Raw genomic sequence first — 12,886 nt, 5'->3', positions numbered from 1 at the left:
TGGGGGTTTTGACAGAGCAAGGGAGTTGACAAGTCTCTCTAATCTAAATCCCTGTCCCTCTTGGTGACACTGATATTAAGCCAGTGCCCAAGATTTCATTCTGCCCCCTCTGAGGTCAGGAGCTGTTTCTCCCCAGAGGGTGAATCGGAAGCAGAAACATTCAGTGAAGTAGGGACTTGCCTCCTCAAGAGGGTCGTTCAGACAGCGAGGGGCCCCATGGCAAGGCAGGGTGTGAGGGCGGGGAGCAGAGCACCCAAATCCTGTTGGGCCTGTCTCTTGTCCCGTCCCTCAGCTGGTGTTCTGTGGAAGCAGCCCTGCCTCTAGCTCTCGATAGAGACTGTGTGTCCCTTAGAATCTTCATGGAGCTGTCACCTGGCTCAGAGCCCATAACCCGAGGGTTGGTTTAATCAAGAGTTGTCTCACCAACAAGGAAACATTGTAGGGTTTCATATCGAGGGTCTTAGGGACTATTTTTGGAGACAAACATGAGTTGTTAATACCTTAGAAATAGGGGATTTATGGGGTCCATAGATTCTGTCTAGGGTCCCAGGCTAGTGTCCTTGGTGAGATCCAGACACACTTCTGGGGAAGTGTGAGGGGGGAGGGGTGGTGCCTAGACAGTACGTCAGGAGTCCAGGGTTATCACGTGGTGCTCCTGCATTGGGGGAGGCCCCACACAGCTCCTGCTGTAAAGGTTTGAGAGCCTTTTATGCCTTTCCATCTCAGACACACTGCAGCCTAACCTGTTCTGCTGCAGTGAAGTTTTCCCTCTGCCTGACAATATGATATGGTCACGTTGATAGAGACTCGACTATCCCAGAGTGCAATGCACACAGAGGCACTCTAGCCCCTCCGTACAAATGGATGGAGTCACTTTATCCAACAATGGAAAGCATGGAAACTATTTAAGTCTGGTTTCTTCACCGATTCCTGTGGGCTTGCCTATTTTAAACTAGTTCTACAGACCGCAGCTACAATCTACTATTTTGGCTGGAAAAGAACCTATCCCCCACTGGTCCTGCCCTCATTTTCTTAGACAGGAAGCCAAACTTAGTGCCAGTCATGCAGTACTCAACTACTAGGAAGAATCTCTTGCAAAGTCTTGGTAGGGATGGTTCTTTGGTTGGCTTCCTAGTGGGATTTGGAGGCCCTGCACTGTTACCATGGAGACACAAACCTATCCCACAATGCAATAAACAAGAGAAGGTTTCTTGGTGTCTGGAATAAGCTTGTGGTTCTTGTTGCTTATCTTTGATGGATTTTCTTATCTACCTTTTTACTGGAGAGGGGCATTGCCCTTCCCGGTGCATGCCAACATGGTCTTTCTCCAGGGAAAACTCATCTTCTCTCTCTCTCTCTCTCTCTCTCTCTCTCTCTCTCTCTCTCTCTCTCTCTCTCTCTCTCTCTCTCTCTCTGTGTGTGTGTGTGTGTGTGTTTCCCTCGCCATGGCCTAGTAGCAGCAAGTCCTGAAGCTGCCTGAAGGTCTGAATGGAAAGGAAGATTGGGTCCATTTAAAGATCTAGTACATGGCCTTATCTCACCCTCTTGTTTTGTAGATTGGAAACTAAGGCCCTGATGGGGCAGTGACTGGTCTAAAGTTAGTAGGTGGTAGCAAGGTTGGGATTGAAGTCAAGCCCACCATTGCCAGTCCAAGATTCTTTCTAGCAACACTATATTGTCTACAGCTTTCAAAAAGTTCCCCTACCAACCCAAATGGCCCATCCCTCTTCCCCTCCCCTACACGTAATTGGGGTTGTAACAGAGCATATTGAATTCCAGGTTCTCATCCCAGTGTCTCAGAAGCACGAACAGCTGGCGAGCGGTGGCCTTGAGTGCGCCCAGTGTGCGTCCTTCGGGTATCTTCTGCTGCTCCAGCCATGAGCTGGCCTTAGCAGCTACCAGCTCCCACTCAATGAAGTAGGAAGCTGAGTTGTGTTCCAGCCATGCGAGGGCCACCACGGTGGCCCACAGCTTTCCTGTGAACTCCAACAGTGCACTTGAGTCCAGGCCTGAGCTGCCTTCAGCTTGGGACTCCAGGGAGGTGTCCTCACAGGGTGGGGACAGAGATGACAGAACAGGGCAGTGCTGTGGACTCTGGTTCTTCGAATCATGCCGGTGGTTGACGAGGGACATTCGGAGGCAGATGAAGGGTGAGGTCCACTTGAGTTTCTCCATGTGGATCTGGATGGCGTCGCAGAAGGCTTGGTTGAGCAGAAAGGCTCCTGAGGCCAGCTGCAGAGACACCTGTGGGCAGGGAAGCCATCTTCGTGGGTCTCAAACCTCTCAGGCCATGGAACCCCAAGCCACGTGAAATCCGGATCCACATGAAATGTCTGCTTGTTCATCTTCTCCTGCCCATTCTGCCTATTTTCGGGATACCCCAAGTCAACTGGGTATGCTCTTATTTAATTGACCCTTCTGCATAGCGGGCTAATCACTCTCCAAGCCAAACTCACTCACTCTCCCGGCTCCATACCTGCCTCTTACCCTGTGCAGGCTCTGCTTGGCCACTGGGCTTGTGCAGACCTGTCCTGCAGACTCTAGCCTGCTTACCTCTATCCCTGCATGGGGACTGGTCACTCTCTAAGTCCTAACAGGTCACTCTCTTAGTCCACTGTCTGCCTCCTCACACGTTCCCCACCCCCTCTCTCTTTCCTCCTCCACATCTGTTCATCTGTCTTGCACTCAGAGGGACCTCCCTCTACAAAGCCTAGATTACACATTCTCTGAAGGCCCTGCTCAATTTCAAATTTACTCAGTTTTCTGTTAGACTAAGTCCAGCGTGTGATTTATAAAGCCTTGCACCACCTGCCTCCATTTTTTTTTCTGCACTCCCCTTCCCTCCACTTCCTTCTCCAGATGCCAAGCTGTCTCCTTTCTAGGCTTTCAGTCATGACTCCTCAAGATTCAGGTCTTAGCTCAGCCACTGCCTTCTTCAGGAAGTCATACTCCATTCTGTTAATACCCCTGACCCCTGACCTCAGGCCTCAGGGTCATACCTGTATTTCCCACCAAAGAGAACCTCCCACTGCTCTCAAAGGGTGGGATTGCCCGGTTCCTACCCTGCCTTCCACTGGGTGCTTCCTTCCAGGAACTACACTTATCTAACTCAAGGCCATCTCCTCAGGGTCTGCGCTGAGTCTGACTCAGTCAACACTGGTAGAGTGATGGCATGTGTAAGTGCTCAGTCGCCCTGGACTTCTGAGGATTCCAAATGACACCATGCACACGCCTGGGTGTGGAAGGATGGAGACATGAGGTGATGTAGCCAAACTGTGCCTCTCCTTCCCACACCCCACAAACCCCAAGCTCAGGGACACTCAGCGGTGGCAGAACACTGCTTACCCTGTTCCTTGACTCTGAGCAGCAGGCTGCAGATCCAGGCTCCTCTAGTACCATGGCACACTGGGCCACCTACAGAGCCACTTTTGGAGCAAGGGTGTGTCCTTAGGATGGGACTTTTACTCACCTGAGAGTCATTTCAAGGCTTATTTTTATGTACTGAGAACAGACACGCGGCTGTGCCCAAGTCCCGTGAATTTTTAAGGCGAGGATAGCAGAGCGCAGAAAAGCATCTTGAGGCTGGCACTGGCTAATACGGACACCCCACATGGGAATTCCTGACTGTTCCCTCTGCCTTGGTGGCTACTTGGGTGGGGAGTTCTGGGAAGCTCAGGATTTCTTTAGATAGGGGCATTGAGACAAGAGCTCCTTCCCTTGGAAGAGGGGAAGGCATGGACAGGGGATGAGCTGGGTGGGAGGGGTCTGAGGTCTGGTACTTACCAGCGGTATGTAGTCGAAGCTCTGGGTGCTCCGAGTTGGCTCTGGAGCCTTGGCCAGTGATTTGCTGAGAAAGCCTTTGGCGGCTCGGGTCAGCAACCTCGGCTTGCTGAGATTCAACCTGCGTAGATAGAAACAGGTTCTCTGGGTCATCCCAGCCCTCTCGTGCCTGCCCAGAAGCCACTGAAAGGCAAAGCCAGAAGGACCCAACAGATGGTGTTCCTCAATCTTCTCATTTGACAGCCAGAGAAATGGAGGCCTGGAGAAAGGGGGAGTGTCCATTCCTAACTCATCTGTTAGCCACAACAGGGTAATGATCAGGTCAGTGGATACTATCTGTGGATACTGTATCCACCCAAGGCCAGGGATGGGGAAACTCCTAAGATAGTTGTGACTGTTAATATTGTCAACCTGATAGGATCTAGGGCCAAGGAAGAGACAACTCTCTGGGCTAATGGAGGAGGGAAGACCCACCCTAAATGTGGGCAGCACTATCCCATGGACTGGAGTCCTGGACTGAATGAGAAGGAGAAAGCGAGCTGAATACCAGCATCCATCTCTCTGCGTCCTTACTGCAGATACGATGTGACCAGCCACCTCACACTCCTGCCGCCATGCCTTCCCAACCGTGATGGACTGTACCCTCAAACTAAGTAAGCACAAGACAAACCCTCTAAAAATTGCTTTGCTTAGGTGATTTTTTTTCACAACAAAGAAAAAAGTAACTATTTCTGGCCTTCCCATGGGTGTTTATATTTAAAGAGACCTTGAAAATGGAGGGAATATTTAGACAGCTTGAGACCCAGCACACTGTGGCATCTTTTAGGTGGCCTGACTTTTTAGCACCATTGAGGTAAGGCTGCCTCTGCCTTTGACAGGAAAAGGAAAGCAAGCACCATGTTCTCAGAGGAAACGCCACTTACTTGGATACAAAGAGAGTCTCGGAGGTCTTCATGGAGGATGGGGTACTGGTGGATGTGTTGTGAGGGGGACCTAGAGAGTCACAGAATGACAGACTGAGACTTGATAGGGGACCTGTCCACTGAATCACCTCCCACCTGGGGAAACAGGTTCTGAGTGGGACAGGAACTTGCCTATGTATAGATGGTACCAGGATGTCAACTGCTTGCTGAGCAGCTACACCCCAGGGGCAGTGGATAAGGGTGACATGGGTAAGGGGCAGGGGAGCCTATAGGGTTCTTGCAGGCAGAGCCTGGCATCTTCTGGGAGGTGCCTGAAGGGACTGTTACAGTTTCACACCAACCACATCATTTCTGGATTAGACACTGAGGTGGCAACTCTGCTGGAGGATGCCATGATGGGTGCCAAGGGACAATGGCCTCTCAGCTGGAACGGGGGGGCGGGGGCGCAACTCTAGTCCCAGCTCTGTAACGAACTTGCTAAGTGACGCTGGGCAAATTGCTTCCCCCCTTCCACGCCTCCATGTCTTCATTTTTAAACTGGGGACAATCCCCTCCATCTCTTGCTAACTGTTCTGAGACATCAGTGAAGTTCTGGGCACTCTGTTGGTGACGCCTCCCTGCCCCTAGTACTTCTCACATTCCACTAACACAGAAAGAGGGCCAGCCCCAGCTGCCTACCTACCTTCCTCAGCGGTTTGCTTCTCACGGCCGGGGGACAGGGGTTTATTGAAGGTCGAAGTAGGGCTTTCTTCTAGGGCTGCAACAGAGGAGGCCAGTGGGGCCTGAGCACCCTTCACCTTTCCTTTCTTCCTACCATGCTGGCATCAAAGACTTAACACTCCCACTCCCTAAGCAGCGGGCTCCTGGTAATGTTATCAGTTTACATTGTAAACTGGGGCTAAGGGTACCTGTCTTACATTGGAGGAGTCAGTGAGACATCATTCAGATAACGCTTAGTGCTTTAAGTACTCAGCCATGTACTCAGTGAAATCTTCAACTACAGACCCCACAGGGAATCTGAGGCAAGCCTGGGAGGGCTTCAGAATGGGAGTCAGAGTCTAGATGCAGTGGTATTTCCCCACCTCCCGCCCAGGTCTGTGCCCACCGAGATGTTCATTTCCAGGAGGCACCAGTACATAGCCTCGACTCAACAGAAGGTTTTGAGTCTCAGTTTCCCTGTCTGTAAAATAGACATGCTAGTCATAGTCCACAAACATGCTTGTGGTGGTTTGAATGAGACATGTTCCCCATGGGCTCATGGATTTGAACACCCAGGTCCCCAGTTAGTGGGAAAGTTTGGGGGGCGGTTATGGAACCTTTTGGAGTCAGGTCTAACTGGAAGATATATGTCACTAGGGCGGGCTCCATTTCCTGTTCTCTTTCTTTTTTGCTTCCTGTGTGTGGATGAAAACGTGATCAGCCAACTTCCTGCTCCCACCCCTGTTTTCCTCTGCTCTTTTCCCTGCCTTTGTCACCGTGAGGGACTCTATCCCTCTGGAACTGCCAACCACGATGAGTCCTTTCTTCCCTCAGTTGCTCTGCTCAGGGTATTTTATCACAGGAACAGAAGAGTAACCAATACAGTGCTGAACCAAGTTGATGACTATTGGGATTGTCACTTCTGGAGTCAGACTGATGGGCCAAGCTGACATAAGGGAAGCTCTAAATCATAGAAAAGAGGTTCGTGTACAAACACATCCAGTAAAGCCTCGGTCTCCCCAAATGAGGAGGGGCTCATTGCCACAGCACTCAGCACGAGAGCGAACTAGAGATGGAGTGGCTGAATGACTGAGGCAACCAGGAGGTAAACACAGTGTCATTTAATGTCACAGTTCACTGCCAAGCACTGAGCCCAAGCCTTGATTCCATCACATACTGCCACCGTGAGTGAGTCACTAGCTTCTCCGAGGCCCGTTTCTCTCCTCTCTTGACCAAGGAACAGAAAGTCCCTTGAGATGCTTGTGAAGGGTTCTGAGTAGTGAGGATGGAGCTAAGTGCAGGGGACTTCTCAGCGCAGTGCTGATAACCTTTGGTGGGGGAACGAGGAGGGGTAGTGTTAGAGGTGAGGGGCTGGAGATACGGGGCTTGAACAAAGCATGGCAGGAAGGAAGGGGCTTGCGATTTCCATGGAAGCCTCTGCCTGACTAGGGCTGAGATGCAGAGAAGGAATGGTTAGACCAGAAAGTTCTAGAAACTCAGTGACTGGGCTCAGCTGGTCCCTGGTGCTTGGGGCACAAAGAGACAAAGACGTTGTCCTTAATTCTGGAAAGCGGCTCTGCACATCCAGTACTCTAGTCTTTCTTTTACTATCTCTTTCCTCTGAGGAAACATTCTTACAGTGTGAGTGACTGCCTGGGGTCAGGGTGTGGCTGCTGGTGTCCTCCCCATGTTCAGCAGAGGGCAGGATGTCCCCACTGTGTATACAGGGTTGCAAGGGAAGGGGTTAGGACGAGCACAGAAGACAGGCATAGGTGAAAGATGTAGGACAGCCAGACTGTCAATCAGCTCAAGGTCACACAAAGGTCATGCCACAGTTGCCTAAGCACCAGGCGATCGATCAGGCGAAGGCCGAAAGGGAGATGCTAGGAACTGAGGAAACAGCAGATGGTGTGACCCAGGCAGACTGAATGGTCTCCATGATCATCACTTGCTCCTGCTCATTAGGTTTCCCAGAACTTGGTGTCGGGGAGAACCCAGAGGCTGGAGAGCCGCAGCTGAGGGTGAGAGGGCATGCTGTGCAGGAAAGCCTTGCAGAAAGCCCTGCCTGCTGTTTCCTGCTCCCCGCCTCTGTACAAAGCTGTGTCCTGGAGTTATACCAATCCCCTGCGTCTATGGTAGTCCTCCAGAGCCCGAGAGGCCTGGCCTTGCCCTCTCCTTGCTTAGAGGTCCCCGAGGCCTTGGACGTAGGGATGCCTGGACTTCTGAGCACACGAGATGGCGTTTACCTAGGGTCTGGAATTTGCTGTCTCCTGCAGCTGAGGCGTGTTCTCTGAGCACGGTCTGGGACCTTCCAGCACCAGCAGATGAGCTCTTCCAGTGTCGAGTCAGGTTCCGGAAGCTGACCATTTGCTGCATGGCACCTTTGTGGAGGACAAGGAGGGAAAAGGGATCAGGTGGGTGTGAGCCTGTTGATTTCTGACATTTTCCCAAGGCTGTCGGCAGTGAAGGAATGCCTCTTTCGTCTTTCAATTAACCTAAGGTAGGCAAGCGTGATGTAACACAAGGCCATGGGCTTTAGGGCCAGAAAAATCTGGGTATGAACTCCAGCCCCATCCCTCACTAGCTGGAGAGGATGTGAACTTCGAGCCTCAGTTTCCCTATCTAGAGAATGGGGACAATTGTCTTACCAGGTGAATATAACTGCTGACATACTGTGAAATGTCCCAGCCCCCTCTCCTACACAGATCCTTAAAGCCTCAAGCATTGCCGTTGGAAGGCAGAAGGGTGAAGTCAGTTTCTCAAAATGTGTTTAGGAGGCCTGAGAACATTAGCCTGGGAGTTGTTCCTTAAAAATAGAAGCTGTGTTTCTGGGAAGACGGCTCAGTTAGGAAAGCGTGTAAGGATGTGAGTTCGAGTCCCAGAACCCACATGAAAAAGCTTGGTGTAGTGGTCCACACCTATGATCCCAGTGCTGGAGAGGCAGAGGCAGGAGGATGCCTGGGACTTACCATCCATCCATCCATCCATCCATCCATCCATCCATCCATCCATCCAGCTAGCCTGTTCACTGAGCTTCCAGCCAATGAGACTGTCTCAGACAAACAGCACTTGAGGAGCAACACTTGAGGCTGACCTCTGGCCTCCACATGTGGGCACGCACACATGCACACATGTATGTGCACACACACATGTACCCACCCATATGGTCACACGTCTACAAATACATGAACAGAAGAATAGTCTCACCGGGGAATACATTTGGAAAAGCTGCGGCCCATGCTCCCCTGGCGTCTTGATGTGAACTAACACTTTAAGGGCTCTGAGGGCTCCTGCAGCAGAGAAAGCTCCTAGCTTTATTTAACCCAGGGTCCTTGAATGCACTTCCTGACTTGATAGTTTCTATTTTTTGCATTAGACAGCTATTTACAGGCTAAGAAATAGGAGTTTTGGTTTCTTAGCACACATGTGGGGGTGTGGGGAGGGTTGGGCTAGACTACAGGGCCTTTTGGATTTGGAGTAAGAAGTGGCCTGGGTCCTTGATCTCTAAGGCTGTGCTACACATGCCAGCCACAGAGTAAGAGCTGGGTGAGCGGAGAGAGAGAGGCTTCCCTGAAACAGGAATGACATTACATCAGGGCCACAGCCTCTGGTCCAGCGCTGGTGGTCTGAGCTGGAAATGGGGAGGCAGGAATGAGGGATCATTTTGGTAATATGGATAAGGAAATGAAAGGGAAGGAGAGAGGAGGGGCAGAAGAAGGAGAGAGGAAGGGCATGATTGGTTTCTAAACATCTTCCTGGAGATCTGATTAAGGAAAAAAAAAAAAGAACTGCAGGCCTGAGGCTGTAGCTCAGGATTACAGTGCTTACCCAGCAAGCCAAGGCCCTGGGTTCCTGTGGTGATATATTGTGTACCCTAGTAAAGCTTGCCTGAGGATCAGAGGACAGAGCCAGCCACTAGATTAAACATAGAGGCCAGGCAGGGGTGGCATATGCCTTTAATCCTAGCCCTTGAGAGGCAGAGATCCATTTGGATCTCTGTGAGTTCAAAGTCACCCTGGACTACATGAGATTGACTCAGTCTAGGAGAGAAACAGAGCCAGGCAGTGGTGACACACATCTTTAATTCCAGCACTTGAGATCTCATGCCTTTGTTTGGGAAGCACACATGCCTTTAATCCCAGGAAGTAATCCGAAAGGTCAGAGAAAGGTACATAAGGCGTGAGGAGACAGGAACTAAAGGCTCTTTTTGGCTGAGGCCTTTTGGGTGAGGACTCAGAATCTTTCAGTCTGAGGATTTGTGGAAACAGGATCGACCAAGGAGTCGGCTAGGTGAGGTAGCTGTGGCTTATTCTGTTTCTCTGATCTTTCAGCTTTCACCCCAATATCTGGTGCAGGGTTTTTATTATAAGATCGTTTAGCATTTGAACAACAGCTTCCATCTCCAGTAAGACTAGCAAATAAACACAAAACAAAACAAGCCACCAACCAACCCAGGACAAGGCTTTGCAAATGCCAAGAAAGTGGAATTCAGGAAAGAAAAACCCTAGAGTTAAACAACAAAACAAAAACAACAACAACCACCACCACCACCACCACCACCACAGCAAAGAACCATGAAAACTGTCCCCTCACACCAGTGGCTCTCAACCTATGGATCAAGCCCCTTTCATAGGGATCGCTTATCAGATATCCACATTACAACTCATATTAATAGCAAAATTAGAGTTATGAAGTAGCAACGTAAATAATTTTATGGTTGGGGGTCACCACAACGTGAGGAACCGTATCAAAGGGTCACAGCATTAGGAAGGTTGAGAACCATTGATCTACACAGACAGACATCACAGATATACATAGACATTCCAGACACCCACAGACATCATAGATAACACACACATGGACACAGACACCACACACACACAGCTTGCCACTGGACACATGTGAGGGCCAGAGAAGAGCTTTCAGGAGTCGGTTCCTTAAACCATGTGGGTTCCAGGGATCACATTTCGCTCCTCAGGTTTGGCAGCAGGTACCTTTACCTGCTGAGCCACCTCGCCAGTCCCAGCTTGCAATAAATATTAGGAGAAAGTATGGAGGCGTGGGGAGAACACAGACTGGACCAGGCCACTAGGATTCAAAGCTTAGCTCTGCCTGTCCTGCTTTGTGACCTCAGGCCATGTTTCTAAACCTCTTCTGCCTCCACCTCCATGTCCCAATAATAAGTCACTTTGGGCAATAATGGAGTCACTTTGTAGAACCTTTTTCTGAAAGTTAGATGATCTAAAATATGCTTTAGAACATGGATGGGTGTAAAAACGAAAGAAGTCAGTTCTAGGGACTGATCTCAGGGACCCCCACACTAGGCAAGCAGCGCCATCGAGGTACATCCCTGACTCTCTTTTTCACTTTCTATCTTGAGACAAGGTCTTGCTAAGTTGCCCAGGCTAGCCTTGGAAACTGAGTGTGTAGCCCAGATAGTCCTTGACCTGCAATCCTCTGCGTCAGTCTTCTGAGTAGCTAGAATGAATGGCCTGTGTCCCCAGGCTGGGCCTGATGGATGATGGGAGCTCCCTGCAGTGGAATACACTACATTATCAAAACAAACATTTAAATGTTCCTTCCAGGGATAGAGTATTTCACACCCACGTTTTGAAAAACATAGCATGTATCAGTGTGTTCTAACTCACACAACCTTATGTGTCCCTTGATTTCCCTCCAAGAATAACCCATCAAGAGGAATGAAGACGAAGAGCAGGGAAGGACAAGCTTTCCTTTCTGGGTGACTGTCACTCGGACCCATCTGTACCTAGTCTGCATCAGTCGAGACATTTTGGGACCCTCCATCACAAAGGACAGTAAAGGCGTTTACGCTCTTCTTCCCTCTGGTGGCCGAGCCACCTGCTGGGAACCTTTTGGCTTTTGCATTGCCTGGCACCCCTGTCTGCAGGGCTGTTCTTTCCTGTATCTCAGCTCCAACTCAGGCCCACGCGCTGAGGTGCTCCACCCTTGCACCGTACATGCCTTACCAGAGTTGGGGTACTTCACCACCGCGGGCAGGTACCGCCTCTTGTTTATGTCCACAGGCACAAAGGCTGTGTACTTGCTGATCACATTGCAAGCCTTGCTGGTGTGCACAGCGTTCACCTGGTATCGGCGATTGGACCCTGGGGGAGGAAGAGTGAGGGTCACTGTTGGGACTCAGAAAGTATTTTTGGAGACTCTGGAAGCTAAAAGATGGAGAGCTTGAGCAGCAGTCTCCATCTTTGGGATCAAATAGGTCTTAAAAACCAAGGGTCTGTGAATGTACTAATTAAAGACATTCAGACAAGAAAATTCATCATTTTAAGATAAAGGGTATTTTAATGTAAAAAATTAAGTCATTATCTTAAAATAAAAGATAGTGAATTCCCTTAAATAACGGTTATTTAGATGGTAGTCTATGCTGTCTGTATTTTATATTTGAATTTTACGGATGACTAATGGGAACCTTGTTACAGGGCTTCATGGGTTCCCAGCCTGACAGGACCTACCACCCTGATGAGAGGATTGAACATCTGTGGCTAGGGAGATGGCTCCATGGGTAAGTGTGCTTGCTAAGAAAGCATGGAGACCCAAGTTTGTATCCCTAGCATACAACTGAAAAGCTGGGTGTGACCATGGCCACCTGGAACCCAGTGCTGGGGATGCAGGGATGGGGAGACAGGAGGACCCATGGGACTTGCTGGCTAGGCAGCCTAGCCAAAAAGTCCCAAGCTTCAAGTTTGGTGAGAGACTCTTGTCTCAAGGGAATAAGGAAGAGAGTGGGTCACACTCAGCATCCTCCTCTGGCCTCTGTATCTACTTATCCACTCCCACCACTCCCATCCAAACACACCACACACACACACACACACACACACACACACACACACACACACACCATACACCCCCCCCCCCCCCCACCCCCACACACATGCACACACAGATTGAAAACCAGAGAATGAATCCATGTAGGGTCATGCGGCAAATTAACAAGGACCTGAGATTAGGATTTAGTATGACCTGACCAGGAAGCTCAGGCCCTTTCTACCAAATAGTGAGTCCTCTTTATGAGCTTATTGCCTTCCGAGGCTGTTCAAGAAGCCCAGGGAAGGCTGGGCGGTGGTGGTGCATGCCTTTAATCCCAGCACTCAGGAGGCAGAGCTAGGTGGATCTCTCTGAGTTCGAGGCCAGCCTGGTCTATAGAGCGAGATCCAGGACAGGCTCCAAAACTACACAGAGAAACCCTGTCTTGAAAAACCAAAAAAAAAAAAAAAAAAAAAGAAGAAGAAGGAGGAGGAGGAGGAGGAGGAGGAGGAGGAGGAGAAGAAGAAGAAGCCGCCCAGGGAAATGAGGGGTGGAGGAGTATTCACAGGAAGAAAAGAGTATCACGCATTAACCCAAAATACAAATTAAATATAAGCCACATAGTATGTAAATGAAGCATAAACTTAGAACAAAGGAATCATGTAACTCTTATTGGCTCTTATCTCTGTTCTCCAAGC

General features: G+C 50.0%; 1 protein-coding gene across 4 annotated transcripts in view; it reads right to left on the bottom strand.

The window, feature by feature from the left end:
- Nucleotides 1-1,362: 1,362 nt before the first annotated feature.
- Nucleotides 1,363-12,886, bottom strand: part of Vwa5b1 (von Willebrand factor A domain containing 5B1) — a 64,015-nt gene continuing 52,491 nt past the window's right edge. For 2 of the 4 annotated variants that reach the window (XM_052716499.1, XM_052716500.1), the window contains exons 17-22: nt 11,390-11,527; nt 7,649-7,783; nt 5,386-5,460; nt 4,704-4,773; nt 3,784-3,901; nt 1,363-2,244 (exon numbers count right to left, since the gene is read on the bottom strand). In XM_052716499.1, the coding sequence (XP_052572459.1) occupies nt 1,738-2,244; nt 3,784-3,901; nt 4,704-4,773; nt 5,386-5,460; nt 7,649-7,783; nt 11,390-11,527 (1,043 nt within the window). In that variant the 3' untranslated portion in view covers nt 1,363-1,737. The other 2 variants (XM_052716503.1, XM_052716502.1) reach the window with 2 other exon arrangements.

Source organism: Peromyscus californicus, unplaced genomic scaffold, assembly GCF_007827085.1.
Source record: "Peromyscus californicus insignis strain IS unplaced genomic scaffold, ASM782708v3 Scaffold_5__1_contigs__length_169319896, whole genome shotgun sequence".
NCBI lineage: Eukaryota > Metazoa > Chordata > Mammalia > Rodentia > Cricetidae > Peromyscus > Peromyscus californicus.
The sequence above is the reverse complement of the archived record's forward strand: the minus strand, read 5'-3'. Positions and strand labels throughout refer to the sequence as shown.